A 19,795-nucleotide genomic window follows, 5' to 3' on the forward strand; every position below is an offset into this window, starting at 1 on the left:
ATTAGATCACTCCATTTAAATGTCACGTTTGACACTGTAAGTTTGACACTGTAAGCTCCGAATCTAGTAATAAACAGAATCCTTTATGTTAATTACTGTAAATGTATTTAAGGATTGGCTTCTGGGAATTCTTGGCGGACGTACGTAAACCATAAAACATTTGTGAGTCTGAAGAATACAGTGAAGTGCAGTATAATTCTAGCGCTTTGTAGCTCTATAATTGTATAACCGCCATTAAAACGTGAGAGATTATCCAGAAATGAGAAAAAAGTAACCAGATACGATTTTTTTTAAAATATACGTTTTCATGATTTTATTCTAATATTTTATAGTAATTTTATGATGGTAAAAATTTTTTTCTTACGCGAGGTAAAAATTAGAGTATTAAATTGAACGCTGAAAATCCACGGAACAAGTTATAAAAATTAACTACTTTGAATGACGTATCTTCCAAACGTCTCCATTCCTTCCTATCATCCATGTTTACCGGCTATCGGGGCAACGTTATCGACCCACCAGTTTTGTGGCCTTCCAATATTTCTTTTGTTTGCTCATAGTCTCCACTTTATTATTCTGGGTGTCCACCGGCCATCGTTTTGCCTCAATAAGCGTCCTGCCTACTGCCATTTAAATTTTTTTGAACGATCCATGATATCTTTGACTCAGGTTCAGCGCCTTATTTCTTCATTCCTTATTCTGTCTCTTAGACACCGATCATCTGTTTTTCCATGGATGGTTGCGTGCATTTTTGTTTCTGTCCATCTTTTTAGGTCGCAAACATAATTTCTAGTCCGTATGTCGTCACCGGCAATATACACGATTCATAGGCTTGTCTTTTCAAGCATTCTGGGATTTGTTTATTTTTAAAAATATACCTTCGTTTGCCGAAAGCAGACAACTTATATTCCTGTTTTCCTTGGCAACTCCACTGTCCGGTTATACGTTGAACGACGTCACTAGTTTTTTTCCGAATCAATCAATAGATTTCTGGTTTACGGGAAGCTAACTCACCAATAATCAGAACACATTAAAGAGAACTTGTTAGTCACACGTGGAGTAATTTTAAAACTACAAAACTTTACAAAATCGTATCGCTGATAATACAATACGTAATATTTTTTTTAATTGGTTTAGTTTAATAGTCTATAGACAAATGTTTTTTTTTTTTAAACCAACGAACAACCCCATTTTGTATGATATTTTAATATCGGTAGGTGAAAACAGCATTCTATTTTAATAAGTATTTGTTATAATTTTCTATTTTTCTTTTTATTTCGAACTGTATTTTTTTTTCTCAGGTAAATATATTCGATATTATATAACTGCAAATTACTAAATAACTATAACAGTGTAAGTCACTTTCCAAGCACAAAAACTAGTGTCTTTTTTGGAAAGTTACAGTTATAACATTAACTAAATATATTAAAGTAGACTGTTTTAGAAAAAAAAACGTGTTTCATTTATGTAACTATATTAATTAATAAAAATATATAAAGGATGAATTTGGTGATGCCATTTATTAAATGGTATAGTAAAAAAATTTCGCTCGTGGTTTGGTGATACAAACGTTTAGATACCACTCATCAAGCTCCAGTTTTAATTTCTGACGAGATTGAAATTATTTACGTGTTTTTTTAAAGCAAAATTTGATCAATTTATCTTGATGTAACAAATTAATTAGCAAGATTCTTTACCTTTTGACTAACTTCAAATTTAGTGCCATACATCATTCTTCTTTCCACATCTAGAGGTGCATAGGGCGCTGCATTGGCGAACCAAACACATTGTTCTTCAAACATCAGTTACATGATGTTAAGTTGATCAGTCTTAGGCTTCAGGTACAAGTCCAGGAACAATGAAATATTGCAGTTTACAAAACCTTAAAAACCACTATTTCATGTTGCCGGGAATCGAACCCAAGACCTCAAGAATGGCAGGCGAGTGCGCCAACCAATTCAAATTAAGACGAACATATATCTACTAGATTTTCATTATCAGAATTTTTACTTGAGAGCAGCCATGGCGTCGAAAACATACATCCAGGGTTCTGGTTCTATTTCGCATACAGCGCTGTATTTTTCATTATCTGGATACAGAAAAAATACACAATACCATATATGCAAGGTTATAATGATAAATACGTAATTTGACCAATTGAATTAAGTTTGAGTTTCTATGTCTGCCTCGCTCCTACGACGTGAGTTTCCAAGTATTTTCCCATCATTTAAAGGTCTTCCGAGTTGGCATCTGCCAGAATATAAATTTCAATTTTGTAGGAATCTATTGTTTTGCACAAATATTCCTGTTAATTATTGTGCACCTACTTTGAAAATACGTAAATGTTTCCTTAACCGAAAACTGCATTTAAAGATGAATTAACTACGGGGCGTCAGTACACAAATTTCTAATTTGTTAGTTAATTACATAAAAGTAATATTGTCAGTATAACGAAATTTTGTAACAAAATTGAGCAAAATGCATCTACGGAAATAAAAATATTTACTTTAAATATAAAAATGGGCTTACCACAATACTACGGATTGGTTGTCAAAAAATATGTAATAATACTCGTATAATAATATACCTAACGGAAAATAAGGCACATGCACAGGAAAACAAAGAACTTGTGTGCAATAATAATTAAAACTTAAACTTATTAAGTTGTATTTCAGATACACAGACGTGGAGTTTTTTCAAAATGTATGGGTTTATATAATATTATACTATCACTCACTGAAACAAATTGGAGATGGATTCAAATCTTAAAAAAAACAATATAGTTAAGAGCCCGATGCATTGCAATATTCCTGTCTATACAGTGCAAGTTTAAGAGGATATGTGGTTTTAAAGAAATTTGATGAAAAGGTATTTGGACATAGTTTTTCGGTCACTCTTTCGCAGACGCCTGCCCGATATTTTGCAAAAAAAACAACTGCCTATCGCATCGGACTGATTATGTATAGTAATATACTACAGCAAACAGTCTCTAGAATGTATGATGTATGCCTGGAGAGCGAATTGGCGATGAACGAAAGTAAGTCAAAAGTTATGGTATTTGAAAGGGGTAGTGAGGTAACTGACTGCATAATTTTAAACATAGATTGCACAAACATCACTCTATCAGATTTAAAATTTACACTAAAAATGCATTATGTAACTGAGTAGACATTATAATAATAAATATGTACATCTCCCCTCCCCTCCTTATCCTCTCTTCAAGCATTCTTGTCCTAATCTCGCCCAATTTACAGTAACTTAATGTTCTTAAAATAAATATAAAAAAATCTTTGATTATTGAGTACATGAAAATAACATTTTTATATGTATAAATTTTATGTATTTATTTGATATGTAATATATTTTCTTTACTAACTTTGTATACTATGTGGAAATCTGTTATTAGTTCTGAGTTTCTACACTATAACTGTTTGTTTACTATTAATATGTATGTAGAACTGTTGATTTCCCAAATAAAATAAAATAAAATAAAATATCGACGTTTTGTTGTTCCATTTTTCGCACCTCAAAACTGAACCGATTTCGTTTTTTTTTTAAAAGAGGATCAAAATATTTTTTTCTGTATACCCTTACCGTCTTTCAAAATTATATATCTTATTTAATACCATACGTCCGAAGACGGCAGATAAAACTAGGGGCTTTATTAGGTTTCCGGATGGTCCCAGCTTCCGTAAAAAAAACAATTTATCAAAAGTATAAAAACACGCTAATAGTAAATATCTGGATTGCGAAAAAAAATCTCTGCTCTAGCGCCATGATCCCGGGAGAGCATCCGATAATACGTTTGTATGAAGAAAAGTCAGACCCTGTAAAGCTGTTCAACTCTGTAAAGCTTAGACTATACTTATGATTTTCGTTATCTGCGTAAAGCATGTTGCAATTTGCGTAAAGCATGAAATAAATTTTTGATATGAATTCAGTTCAGTTCCGACAATCGGCGATTATTAATTCATATTATTATATTCTGTTTGCAAAACACTGAAGAAGGTCAAACATATACAAATAAGCAAAATTAAAATATTAACAAAAATATTAGGCATTGTCTATTCTCGCTAGGTATTGTCAACACCTGTTCTGAGGTAGACGGCATTTTTTTTCTTTTTATACAAAATAAAGCATATATTTTACTAGAGATGTAAAAAGAAAATCATTCAAAATTGAATAAAATAGATAAATACGATAATATTACAAAATTTATGAAACTAAAAAATTGTAGTTTGATGAGTTATCGACTTTTTTGGGTAGAAAACTGTGGTTTTAATTCCAACTGCAGTGGTGTAATGATCAGTAATAGGGGTGCGAAGCGCAGCAGATACGGTGGGGTTAATTGTTTTAGCAAATATGTGGTCGATACAAGCTTCCGCTTCCTGTGTCACTCTTGTTGGTACATTAATTAATTGTATAAATCCAGTGCATTAGAAGATTAGTGTATTCAATTACAACAGATTTTCCGCTTAGAATATTTTTGTTGATATCTCCGGCTAAGATAATTTGTTTTTAATGTTTGTTTTCTTCTAGAATCTGCTCGAGAAATTATAAAAAGGGTGCTTTGTTTGCATAGCAAGGTGGTCCATATATTGCTAGTATAGTTATTTCAGAATTTAGGGATATTTGCAAACAATTGGTTTCAACAATGTTTACTTCAGTCACAGACGCATTAAGTGATTCATTAGCATATTCCGTCATGTTGATAAATATTTTGAGGAGGTGATAGCATCGTACCCGTGGATTATTTTTGTTTCATATGAAGAGTGTAGCCAACTTTCGGTTAAAATAATACTGTCAAAGTTTGTATTGAGATTATGAAGAGGTAGAGAAAATTCATCAAACTTCTTTTCGGCGTTTCTAATATTTTGGCGCAGTATATTATTTGAGAGTTTGTTAAGACTATGTTGACACATACGTTATCAACAGTATACACACATAGTTTTTTTTATTATAAAAGAACTAATAAATGCCACAATAGGTCAGGCTTTTATTTTTATACATACTGTAGAAGTCAAGTCTCTTACACGTAGAAATTACCGAGAGGTCATAAAAAAAATACATAATTGTACTACTTATGTTACTTAGTAAAAAAATAACATTGTTCGTCGTATAGACACAAAGTCTTCTGAAATGAAGTTTTATTTATTTTGCTATCATTGTACACTTCAAAATATTTATTTCTACACCAATATTACAAAAAACATAAAACGTGATTTATGTTCAATATTTCACAAATATTTTAATTATTATGAGGAACTTTGTGTGGGGCATTTTCCATCGAAAAACCGCGAGAAAACTTACCCCCAAGACAAATTGAAAACAATTCATTATATTTTTCACTTTAAATATTCATTTGTCTGCAAAAGCCGCCAAATCAATGAAGGGGCAGTATTGACTCAAAACGAAGGAGTGGACTGAAAAGTGATTATTTTTATGTTTCATAAAACATGTTGATGTATTTTTCTTCCAACAGAATCACTTGGTTTCTCGGTTCATCAATATTGCGGTCTTAAAGCGCTATTTGTCTGATACTGGAAGGTTAGGTTAGGTTAGTTTTCGTAATTACGAAATTAATTTGTAAAGAGCAGAAAACAAAGGCTATCTAAGTGCACAGCGTGTAAAGTTTTTGTTTTGTGAATGTCATAACGTTCGATGAATGTTAGTGAATATTTGTAAATAACCACTTATAGACTTTTCTATGTCTACTGGTTTCGGTATGTACTCGTTTCGTCGGCAGAACACTATACACTAGCATAAAAATCCCACTATACACATTTCAAGTTGGTATTAGCTTCTAATAGCACGTGTTCTATCAGCAAGATGGTTTTTTATTCTTGTGCAAGTACTATGTTGAAGGCGTTTATTAAAATTTGTGTCCTGACGAAACTGGTATACATAGAAAAGTTGGTGCATATTTACAAACATTTGCTCAAATTTTGACGACAAAGTGAATGCTTTAAATAAATATTAATAAAATGTTTCTTGTCAAATTTCTTCCTCCCTGGTACTAAATATGCAATGTAAATTTATGCAATCACTATTCTGTCTATGTTTAAACATATTTTTTTTTCTGAACTCGTCCTTTTTCGATGCGGGTGAGATTCATCTGGCTGAATTATTTAACTTACTAAGCAACGCTTGAAAATATATTCAATTTATATACTTCTTTTATACCAACTATCTAAATCAACAATACTCTGTTAATTCATAGACTTCCATATTCCTTTTTCAAAAATATTTTCCATCTTTATTGCAGTAGATTTAGATCTTATTTAATCACCAGGGAGTGAAATCCTGCCTGTAAATATATATGTATACAGAATAATTCTAATTTATTATAGTTATTATAAAAGCCTACATAAAAATATGTTTATGTGTGTACTATTTCAAAATTAAATATAAAATGAATATATTTTTTATCCCTAATGTACCGAAAGCATTTCCATCGAAGAGAATTAATTAACGATTGCGAGCATATGTGTGCGTGCAAATTGTCCCAAAGCATAGTAAGGAGCCATGGTACACAGTTTACGCCATATGTGCGTAAAGCCAGACGAGAAAGCAATCTCTCACGTACCCTACCGGTTTTCCCAATATGGAGAGGCTTTCCTTGCACAATGAAGAGGTTTTATATTCGGGGAAGCTTGTGCTCCGCAGCCGGACTCTTCTCTTCTGAGTTACATAATTACTTAAGTTAGATCTTATTGCGCGCGTCATTGATTTAGATGATTATAACGCTTTCACACTTTAGAGGTCAGTCCAGTAAATCCCGATTTTTTTTCGTAATACAAAACAAGACAACCATGCCAAGGAATCTAACAACGGTAAATTAAAATGAAAGTTTTACTTTCTTTATTTTTGGCATTATTTATTTTTACCACATATCCATAAGTTTAAGTATGTTTAATTTTGTGGGTCAGCAAGTTCACCCAACAAAAGAATACCCACTGTTATCTGACAGTGCAGAAAAAGAATTTATATGTAAACAATTTACTATCAAAACATTCAATTGACTAACAACAAACTACAAAGGAAAATCGCTGAAAAACGCGGAATTAGTTCACGACCTCAAAATACCACTAGGAAGTAAAATAAACAATGGACAATAAATATATTTATATACGTGGTAGTAACTTTAGTTAGTTCGGACAGCCTCAGATAGTTCCAAAATGTAGTCCATTTTTATTGCTCATTGACTCAACGTAAAACATGCATGCGATTACCCTTTCTGTTATTCTGTTTATATAACATGTAATAAACATACATCAAAGAATACCATCGTTTTCTACTGTCACCTCGTACAGGGTAGGAGCTTTTATGCTTCATCCACATGTATAAAATCCTACAAGTTTTTCATAGTGCAGTAGTTGACCGTTCACCAATCATGCTAGAGGTCCCGGGTTCGATTCCTGGTAAAAGCAACATGAAAAATTGGTTAAAAATTGTTGGTTTACACAGTAATATTTAAGTGTCGCTAAACTGGCACCGAAAGCGTCAGACTGAACACTTTACTATCGTGCAGCAGGTGATTGACATGCTTATGTTGTGACATGTGAAACGTTTTTAATGGCTACATTTAGAAATTTCAGACATCGGGATGTGTTCAAACTGCCTCCTTTTTTAAGAAATACAATATACCCCTTTGGTCCGCATGTACTGCCGAAAGAGCACGATAGACATTACAATATCTTGGAAATTAATTTAAATTTACAATTTTCTATAGGTACACGTTTTTAACTTATTTTGTACAAGAAATATTTGTCCAACACAATCAAATGTCGAATGCTAATTGTTATTTTATCATTGTTGTGTAATTCTATAATTAAAAAAATATATTCATCTGGAAATCTATCTACAAATTGTATGTTTTTAAAATGTGCATCTTTGTTAAATTATCTTATATAATAAAATAAATAAATTTAAAAAAGCATTAGCCGCTTCGCCGCAGAATAGTTTTGTATATTAAAATATTACGCTTACCCATAGCATAAAAGAAAAAAAACTCCCCTTCGCCCGTCAGTGACATACCTAGAACAAAAGAGAGAAAATATGTTAGTCAAAATAACGTATTTTCCAATGGATTGTCTGGTGAAATACGACTACGTAATACATATAAACTATATTTTATTAAGCATTTATTTCGCAAAGACACGTTTTAAAACAGATTTTTATGGTGAATTCTTCAGATGATAGTTTTACAAGACACAGATAAAAATCGGGAAAACCACGCATCTAATTAATCAATTTTTCTAGACTTTTCTAATGGATATTATTTCGAATAAAATTGTAACAAGGATAAGCGGTATTTTTTGTAAAGTAAATATAACAGTCACACAATAGTTTTCGTTATCATAAGATATATTTATTACCAAAGTACATATATTACGTAAAATAGTAACGAATCCCAAGCGCCATGATATTGAAAGCGGTGTTTAGAAGGGAATAATGTTAAGCGAACGCATACATATTATTATGTATTGACAAATACAAAAATACAAATTATAGCGTTAATTATGAATTCCATATCACCATATAAACAACACATAGCGATATGTGTGCACCTTAAATATTTTGATTAATAATAAGTAAATTAATGCAATGTCTCGCAACAGTCGCCTGCAACCTGCAAAGGCCTCTTCCTTGAGATTAAATCTTAGAATCAATTCTTATATTATTCAGATAAAATTAAACTTTTGCATTTTGTTACATATAAAAGTATGCTAATAAATTATTTAAAAAATATATAATGGAAAACCAAAAAAAAATGTTTTTGACAAAACTTTGATTAATAATATTGTATTCTAAAATTCTTCACCTCTGCTTTCAATATTGCCAATAAATAGAAAACTGACCACGCTTAACCCCTCCCTCCCTACCAATGTCTTACCGCCTGAGCCGCACCCGGCCATACCTTCTCTATTCCCACCCTTTCAGGACCGAATCACTATTCTGCACTTTGGTTTAGGTAATAATTACACCTCATGATGGGTAATCAGAATACCTGAAACTAGTTGTGTTATAATATTAAACTCGTGTGTAATCTATATATATATATATATATATACACGAGTATATACAAAATGTTTTTATTTTTCTTTTTTTTTCTTTTTCTTTTACAATATATATAAGAGGTAAATGAGTATTTAAAAAAAAATCATAGCTATGAAATACATATCAATAATAAGAATTGTAAACAAGAAATCCCACAAAGGCATAGTCTGTTCGTGGGTATTTTATTTTAAATATATTCAAAATGTTTTTCCCAAAGAAAATGCTGAAACTAGAAATAAAATTAAATGTTCATATGTGACATTTTAAAAAAAATAAGTAATAATAAAAAAAAATATAACTGAAACATCTTTCTACTGATTGTGTGTGGCGGGGAAACTTCAAAAATACCAACACCTTCACACTTGTAAGTTATCCTGTCTGGTCCTGTCAAAACAATGATATTTGTTCATAAAATTATAAACTCTAATAAAAAAACAGAATTTTGGAAAAAAATTGATCGGAACCAGCATGAACACAATCACAATACTAGAGAAAAGAACAAAATTAGACTTCCATTTAGGAAAAAGGCAAAGTCACAAAATTCAATTTTATTTAAAGCAATTAAAAAGTATTACGAAATGAAAAAAAATATTTATGAAGAAAAAAACATATCAAAATTTAAAATAATGGTCAAGACATATGTGATAAACAATTTGTAAATTAAATATATTTGTAATGTTATTATTAGAACACACATAACAATATGTATGATATGTGTGCCCTATTTTAAGATTTAAATAAAAAAAATAAAAAAAACAAGGTCTGGGTCATGCCAATCAATCAAATTATGAAAATTATCGATTTTAAAGTTTAATTTAGGAATGAAAAATGCTATTATTAATTCTGAAGAACGAGATTTTATGATCCTTCTGTAACTATGTTCTCTTATATTGCAGCCGTTATTGGTTATCATTGACAGTAAAAGATTCTCGTAATAGGCAAAATATGCATTTCTCCGTATTGACCAGATCGATTATTTATTTATTTAACTTTTTGTACATAATGTTATATGTACATTGGCGGGATTATTGCCATATGGAAATTTCTTCCCACCAACCAATAGAATTATATTTTTATTTTTATAATTCAAGTAACATATCATATTCAATAGAAAATAAAGATTAAAAAGTTAAAGATTTATAAAAATAGAAATAAACGTATTTGTTCATAAATTACCTTAAATCAAAACTGTTACTCAAAGAGAAAAGGGAAAAAAGAGGAAAGAGAAAAGAGGAAAGGAGAAGAGATTAAAGAAGAGAAAGGAGATGTTTCTTCAGACGTGATTTAAAAGCCTATTATTCATGTGATGGGCATAGTAAAAATTTGATCATTTATTTATTCATTAAAAATCACACTCGTTTAACGATTCATTAACATTTTAGGCTGTGCGAGTGTTATGCCATAATAATTAACAGACCAGAGAGTTCCATTTTTACATGAACTATTACTCGATTGTAAATCACGTAGGCCTATAAACTTGAGCAGCAAATGCAGCTAAGTCAATTATTTTTTTGATTGGATTTTCTGTTTAAATATATAAACGTAATATCCTGTTTGCTGTCGTCAACCATCTGGCGTGAGACGTTTTCCTGGTAGTCTTCTCGCCAAATCAAATGTTACGACACATTTTGATGCAGCCAAGCATATGTCAAATAAACATTTAATTTTATAATTTATAAGTCTGTTAAAGAGCTTTAAATAATGTCAAATCGTGTGATTTTTGAAAACTCTCATGTTTTTGACAACTTCCCAATAGATCCCGAAAAACCATTCGGTCCATGGATGTTTTTATCTAAGAAAATAAATTCCGCAATGGTAGTTCATTGGCATAGAGTTGTTATACAACAATAATAGCGGCTTACCAAGCCCCTTCTCCACCTTAGAAAAAATACATGTTTTATAATAATACACTGAGAAAAGTAGTATGTTTGGCAAGTAAGTGTGATGATATAACAAAAAACAAACAGTAAAAAACTGTACGGTAAAAATAAGATTTTTTAAACAGAAATCTGTTTTTATATTAAAATCATTTTTACAGGATGGATTTAATGTTCAATATTAATATTTCTAACAACATTGTTTACTGACTTTGAAGAAAGGTACTAAGAGGAATTATCTGAATAAAACGATTTCTTAAATATTTCGTGGAATTTACCCTTAAGCTGATGGAATCTGGGAACACATGGCCAAACAAGCTTCAGAAATTAGCATCCTAACTTTACAAAGTCCGTTGGTACGTACTCACTTTTACGCTTGTATATATCATGTTCTTGCACATATTGAGTCATGATCGCCAAACATCGTAACCGACAAAAACAATATTTATTTATTTAAGTATTTCACAGTTTTAAAATGTACAGATTTTCTTTGTTTCAGGTCTCGACTAGACAGGAAAATCCTGTGCCTATGAAGGACCTTATTTTTTATGTGTTTTTTTCAATTAGATTAAATGATGCTTAAAAAATTCAAATAATAATAATAACATCAATTTTTTTTAAATAAACATAAATTAGAAAATACGCGGGTAAAAATAAAAAAAAATATTAGAAAAGAACAATTGAACGCAGTTAAGCGGAAAATAGCGAGCCATATAAACTGAATAAACTGTTTTTAAATATAAATTAAAGATCTTGGGATTGTTTTAGACTCAAAACTACTTTTTGAATCGCATATCAATAAAATTACCTCCAAAGCATTGAGCATGTTAGGTTTCATAATTCGAATGAGTTAACACTTTGATAATCCAAAGGCCCTTATTTCATTACATTATACATTTGTCAGAAGCCATTTGGAATACGCCTCTCAGATATGGAATTCCCAGTATGCCATAAATATAAGTAGAATAGAAAATATTCAAAACAAATTTATAAAGTACCTTAAATACAAAACCGGTATTTCTTATGTATCTACTCTCACTGCCTCCACCTTCCATGGAATCATTTCTCTACAATACCGCAGAGTGTGTGCGGACCAACTACTGCTTTACAAAATAATGACAGGAATGGTTGACTGTACAGAACTGCTTGGTTTAATAACAATACATGTGCCAGCCAGGATTTGTAGACGGTACCACCTATTTCATGCACTAATAAGTAAAACATCGTATGTTAAAAATGCTTTTTTTCGTAGGACTTTTTCAATGTACAATACAAAAATTAAAAATAAAGATTACACAAACATCACTCTGTCAGATTTAAAATTTACACTAAAAATGTATTATGTAACTTAGTAGACATTTGAATAATAAATATGTACATCTCCCCTCCCCTCCTTATCCTCTCTTCAAGCATTTTTGTCCTTATCCCGCCTAATTTACAGTAACTTAATGTTCTTATATTAAATATATAAAAAATCTTTGATTATTGAGTACATGAAAATAACACTTTTATATGTAAAAATTGTATGTATTTATTTGATATGTAATATATTTTCTTTACTAACTTTGTATACTATGTGGAAATCTGTTATTAGTTCTGAGTTTATACAATATATCTGTTTGTTTACTAAAAATATGTATGTAGAACTGTTGATTTCCCAAATAAAATAAAATAAAATATAAAAATGAAACCAAGATAATAGCATTATTGTGAAAAAAATGAGCTGCTTAAAGAATTGAACTACGTTAAATTATTTTTTATCACAATTAACAGGGAATATACATTTAGGACTATTTACTGTACCTTTTTTTACTTTTTTGACTATTTATTTTACCGATTTTAATAAAATAAATTCCTGAAAATATTTTTTTTTATGGACAGACATTAGAGTATAACTGCATTTTAGTTCATTTTGTGATTTATATGCGAAAATTTTACTTGTAGATGCCTGCATCAATGGTATTAACAGAAAACTTCTATGACTACTTAAAACATAAATAAACAACTTTGTGTTTATTAAACTTTGGTTTTAATAAAATAAGTATGCACATTTGTATCATTTTCATTGACACAAATAGTACAAGATGGTCTCAGTAATATAAGTAGACTCATTTCTATCATTCATTGAGTAGTACAAATAGTATTAGTTAGTTCTAGAAGTATAAATAGACTCATTTTTGTCCCATCTTTAATGGTTCAAGTAATATAAATATCTGGAATATTTCAGTTATTTGTACAAATCACTTAAATGTTGTGACAGACATGAAATTATCTGTAAATAATAACCAATCACATAACTGACGATGGAAGCATGCACAAAGAGCTCGCAACCTCGAATTGCCGGCGACAGGGTCTCCTGGAGGCAACTGGTGATGTCCACATGCTCCATTTAGGAGCGGATGTTGAAAAGAAAAAGAAGAAGTCCTATTTTCAAAATAACCCATTTTGAAAATAGGAGTTCTGTAGCTAAATAATTGGGTTCATAATAACATTTTTTGCTCTTCCGAAAAGTTGCACTTTTGCAGATATACTCTTATGTCTGTCCATCAAAGAATAATCTCGAAGACAAAATATTCTCCCGTAAAACGGTGGTCAAAACATCACACTCGCGGATATCAAACATTTAATAGTTTTTAATATAGACATACACAAATATGTATATGTCTATATACATTGTATGTATGGGAGTAACAAACGTGGAATTCATCGTAATGAGATATTTTATTTTAATCAATCAATCAATCAAATATAATTATCATCATCAAATACTGAGCCGGCACTACATTGCTAAATAAAATGCAACGTATCTCAATTATGTTACAGGAAGTTAAAGTGATCGTTCTTACGCTTCAGGTGCTTGTCCAAGGAGAATAAAATACTTCGGTTTAAAACCACCTATAAAAACAAGTATTTCATGCCAACCTTCCCAGAAATCTACTTTTTTCCACTTGATTTCATTTTTCAGAATTTTCACCCGAGAGCTGCCATCGAGTCGAAAATACTCGTCCAGGGTTCTGATTCAATTACACACACATAACTATATTCTTAATCTGCCCAGACACAGACCGAATGTTCAAATGTAAACTGAAAAAAAAATGGCTAAGTAAACTATACATTTCAATATTTACACTTTTGAGATAATTCTACATAAAACACCATAGTAAAGTAAGTATTCGTATTATTCAACTATCAACCTTTTTTTAATTTTGACTATTCCACAGTGACCAAAAAGCGCATTTGTCTACGCAGGCGCAGGTATCTTTAAGAAAAGTAAAAAAAAAATGTAAAAAAATAAGTTTGATTCTCTATAATTGAATAAGTACATATTTTTATTTAAGCTTCTTTATCAAGGTTACTTAACTAATGAATTTTATTCTATTTAACTTTAACATTATTCCCTTTCCCTACCTAATAGTACATAGAGCACTGCATTGGTACACCAACCGCAGCGTATCTTGATCATTTTTGTTACATGAATGTAAGATGATCAGTCTTCTGCTTCAGATACCAATCCAGGGACTATAAAATATTCTGGTGTAAAAACACCCTTGTAAATTAATATTTCATATCAACCATGTCGGTAATCGAACCCGAAACCTCTTGCATGGCAGGCGAACGCGCTGACCATTATACCACGAGACCGACAGAATTTTACAGTGTTGTTCTAATAATGGGAAGTGTGAAGAGAGATGGATACGATATTTTAATAAATATTTATTATTAATTAATAAGTATTCCTTGATAAAAAAGCTTATGTAGCTTTGAAACAGGTCGGTAGAAAAAAAAAGAAGTTAAAAACAAAGTTCTTTTTGTATTTATTTTATTATAAAGAATAACCACAAAGTTGATGTTTTCCGCAATACATCTTTAAGAGCTTACATCGCATAACTATTTCATCGGTGATACTGTAATACCATGTAACCTGTTTTATTTTACAAAAAAATATTTTTTAAAAACCAAGAACCATTAGTTTAATGGCGAATAATATGGTCCTTTGAGTAGGGATAATATAATATTGTTATCCGGTTAACTTTTAATTGGTAACGCATCTTGAATTTGTAACTCATCCCCTTACATTACACACGGTCGAGATACACAGAATGAACTATTCTAATGCTGTGCCCTTTGCATCAAGTACACAGGTGTTCAGTAGACTCAAATCAGTGTTTGATTTCTAATATTATAAGTTTAAATATGGAGTTCTACAAAATAAACACCAAATCAATCAATATACAGGTGTTCTTTAAACTCTGTCACATCTGAAACCACGATGATAATTATGGGCAGAAGAAGGGCAGAAGACATATTAGTATAATTAAAAAAATATTTAGAACGAACAAATTGTTGAAAAGAAAATATTAAAAAAAACAAATGGTTGCGTACTTCTGCAGGAGAGAAGCGAGGGGGCGCCGCCGCGTGGTTGACGGTATACCAGACTTCCTCTTCCTCGTTTCTCCCATGCAGAAATAAGCAACCATTTGTTTTTTTTAAATATTTTATTTTTGTAAATTTTATTCGTTCTAAAAAAATATTTTAATGTGCCAATATGTCTTCTTGCTCATGCTGATCATCGTGGTTTCGGATGTGTCAGGGTTTAAAGAACACCCTGTATAAAACATTAAATATAAATATAAGACAACAATAGGCGTACAGTACTAATTTTTTTTAAGTACTTGCGTACTTTTTAATCAACAAAACCTTTCACTTAAAGCATAGATTAGAATAGAATTTTACCTCTTTGGACTTTGAACATTGCTAAGTTCCTAGTAAATTTACATACGATATTGAAAGAGTAAAGTATTGTTCTGTAATATAAAAACGTGATTTTGCTAGCGTCAAATATGGTCGTTTGTTTTAACCATGGCAAATATTTTCGTTCGTTCAAATTGCGCCATGGTAAATGGTAAAACACTTGTTAATATATTTGCTTTTACTCATGGAGATTATTCACCGTATTTCACAAATACGGTAGAACTCAAATAATAAAACGGTGAGCTGCGTACAGGTGCATAGATTTTAATCCATCAATTCCTTTCAAATCCGACTATTAAACTCATCGAGTAATTATCGGAGTGATCTGTTATAGTTGTTATGTACGGCGCAAAAATTATTTTTGATATAAATACATATTTTTCACAAAATATAAAGTTTTACATTCCAAATTGTTATTAAATTTACAGAAAAAAATATGAACGGTTGTAGTTAATATTTCATATAAACCATGTGATCAAACATTGTTTTCAATATCTGTCTTTAACCACTTACCGACTTTTTTATGTCTTCTGGTTTCGTCAGGACACATTTTACGCTAAATGCAAATCCCACTATTCAAATTCACCAGAGTAGTTGCACAAAAATATAAAACCAACCATGGGATCTGCATGTTAGTGTAAAAAGTGTCCTTATGAAGAGACGGTTACGTCTCGAAACCGGAATACATGGAAAATTCGGCAAATGGTTGGGTATTTACAAATACTTAAAATCGGAAAATTTACTAAAAACATTCTTACATGATAAATTGTATAAATTAATATTGTATAATTGAATAATTAATCAACTAGTAGATGGTAATATTATTGTTTATTTTGAATAAAAATGTCTGCCTTAAAACAGGTTGTATCTAGTTAAGCAGACTAGACATGATCCAGAGAAATCTACTACCTAACTGTATGCGCAGTAGATAAAAAAAATGCGCAATAGTAATAATATGTATTTTACTTTTTCTGAAAATTATCCCTGGAACAATCGTACGTAAAATGCAATTTCGCAAAATTTAGATTTCATGCAATATATCTTTTGTTTTCTCGGGCACAGCGCACGCGCCTTTGTTCCCTTCTCCTTCGGGGTGATGTCTGAAACAGTCGAGTCAATCTCAAGTCAGAGTTGCCAGGTGACGCACGCGAGCGGTTCGCGGAATCCAATCCGCGCGCGACCGTTTGCGTTTTGACGCGTGCAGGATTTCAGATCACACCCGATGAGATCTTTTACCTTTTCTTCTCAAAATATATGCTTGATGATATTGTAAAATACACTAACATATGGATATAATCTACTTAAGAGTGATATTTTCGAAAGGGACGAGGGTTTCAGTAATAAAAATGAAATGATTGTTTCACGTAAAATAAATAATTTATAAAAATACTGCTTATTATAAATACTGGTGTATTTCGTTAACCTTTTAGTGACCGCAAACAAGAGTATAACAAACGATGACATAAACGAAGACCTTACTATGTTGACTAAATGGACAAACACAAACTTACTTACACTTAATGAAAAAAAATGCAATATTATCCATTTTGAATCTAGAATAAAATGTCAGAAAGTAGATGCTTACATAAATAATGAACGACTTACTGAAATTGAACATGTTAAATACTTAGGACTAAAAATAGACAGACAATTGATATGGACAATTCATATCAACAATTTAATTAGCAAAGTGGCGACTTTATCGAGTTTATATTTTAAAATCAAAAACTTTGTTCCTATAAAGGAAAAAAAAAAAATGTATGAAGCCTGTGTAAAAACTAAAATATGTTATATGCAACTACTATGGGGAACAGGAAATCAAAATGACATAAATAGACTACAAAGACAGCAAAATAAAATATTAAAGTTAGTATATGACCTTCCTTATCTAACAGCAACTAAAGAACTTTTTGAACAAACTAAACAATTAAATGTAACTGAACTCTTTAAACTAGAATCTTTTATAATTTATAATTAATTCATAAATTAGCCACTGATGTAATTGTAGACGAAGAATTAAAACTTGAAAAAAATTGTAGTAAACATGAACACAATACAAGAATATTAGAAAAATATCATATGCAATCTTTTAAAACGAGAAAAGGACAATCGAGACTAATAAACCATGGACTGAAATTTTACAATAAACTACCAGACAAAACTAAACAAAAGACTCAAACAACCTTTACAAAAGATGTTAAAAATATAATTATTAACAGCAGAATGTGAATTTTAAAAGTGAAAATATGTTGTTAAATGTATGTAACCCATGAAAATTTAAATTAAAAAAATAATCTAACAAAAGGAGCAGTTGCAGAACGTCATTCCGCGCACGACCGCCGCAACGGTGTGATTATTTAGGGAGCGAGCGTTGCAGGGTTAAAAATACTTTGTTTTGTGAATTACTCAATTTGTTAACGCAACTGACTTGTTTAACAACAGTTGTTGAATAATCCTCTTTTTTTTATTTAACAGCATTTTTTTATGAACGTAAATTATGTATTAAAGGCATTCAAAACAGGAAAAAAATATGAATGCCGATGACACAGGACTATTTTACAAAAATCAAACTGAGGTGTTAACTAACAACGACCTTAATGTGTTAACTAAATGGACAAACACAAATTTACTTACAATAAATGAAAAAAAATGTAATGTTGTACATTTCAAATGTAGAAAAAATGACATAACATAGATGCTTACATGAACAATGAACGACTAACTTTAATTAAACATGTCAAATACTTAGGACTAACAAAAGACAGACAAATAGACAAGAGTAGACATTTTTACTTAATGTATATTATTTCTATGACTTAAAATGGTGTTTTTTATAATTTTCAAATGGGTACTTCCTTGTTCTTTTTATTTAAGGTTTTTTTATGTTTTGAAATTAAATTAAATTTAATTTATTTGTTTTAATTTTATTATTATCATTAGTATATTCATTTAGAGCGGTTTAAATGCGATCTCTTAGACGAATGTGTGAGAAATCAATGTATGACAGGGTTACGAATGATGAAATCAGGCGAGAGTGTAAATCTGAGACAAGTATAATTGATAAGATTAAGAAAGGGTCTCTGAGATGGTTTGGTCACGTAGAACGAATGGACGACGAGAGAATGGTAAAACAAGTATATATGGCAAAAATGAACGGCAACGTTAGACGAGGACGACCAAGGAAGACGTGGCATGATCAGATAAACCAAAATCTTAAGTCTGGTCATGTCAAAAGCAGACAGAACCGAAGAGCATGTATGACAAGATGTATGAATGTGGAAGAGGCTAGGATTGTATGCCAGGATAGACGTGTGTGGCGGTCCATTCTCTCTGCCTACCCCTACGGGGAAATGGCGTGATGGTAGTATTAGTAGTAGTAGTTTCATGTTTTAATTATTAATGGTTTATTTTCTAATTTATATTTAATATTTTTTTTTTTATTTTGGGTACGTTTTATGATTTTATATTATTATTCTTGATTTGAATTATTTGAAGCATAATTTAATGAAAAAAAAAACATGTGAAAATAAAGGTCCGGCCTAAACACTGGAATTTCCCAGCTGGTCCTGAAGCTAACCTGAAACAAAGAACCTCGAAATATTTTAAATCTGAGAGAAAAAAAAATACATGGGCAATTCATACGAATAATTTAATTAAGCAACATTATCGAGTAATTCAAAAACTGTGTTCCAAAAATAATAAATGTTTTAATGTATGAGGCATGATATTTCAAATAAAAAATATGTTATATGTAACATTTATGAAGAGCGGGAAACCAAAATGACAAACAGACGACAACAACAGCATAAAAGTAAATTATATATTTAAAGCATAATTTTGTGGTTTTAACTAATGTTACCATTAGTATTAGTAAAGATATTAAAGTAAGTATATGACCTCCCCTATTTAACTGCAATTAAAGAACTCTTTAAAAAAACATAAAATGTAACTAAGCCTTTTCAACTAAAATCTTTTGTTAACAATGGCATCAGTGGCAAACTGACATAATTGAAGACGAAGAAGCTAAAACTTTTGACTTTTAAAATGTAACAAACTCAGACACAATATGAGAATATCAGAACAATATTGCATGCAGCATTTTAAAACGA

At 30.6% G+C, this 19,795-nt stretch overlaps 1 protein-coding gene across 3 annotated transcripts in view; it reads right to left on the reverse strand.

Annotated features, from left to right (window-relative positions):
• Nucleotides 1-19,795, reverse strand: part of LOC148284824 (Krueppel-like factor 7) — a 325,790-nt gene that overhangs the window by 46,371 nt on the left and 259,624 nt on the right. Inside the window, exon 3 of one of the 3 annotated variants that reach the window (XM_088234225.1) lies at nt 7,987-8,034. The exons of the other annotated variants lie outside the window; for them this stretch is intronic. Within the exon in view, the coding sequence (XP_088090351.1) occupies nt 7,987-7,995 (9 nt within the window). The 5' untranslated portion in view covers nt 7,996-8,034. The remainder of the gene's footprint in view (nt 1-7,986; nt 8,035-19,795) is intronic. 3 annotated transcript variants of the gene reach the window in all.

This window comes from Micrasema longulum, unplaced genomic scaffold (genome assembly GCF_059751315.1).
Source record: "Micrasema longulum isolate JH-2025_06_02 unplaced genomic scaffold, ASM5975131v1 h1tg000086l, whole genome shotgun sequence".
Classification (NCBI taxonomy): Eukaryota; Metazoa; Arthropoda; class Insecta; order Trichoptera; family Brachycentridae; genus Micrasema; species Micrasema longulum.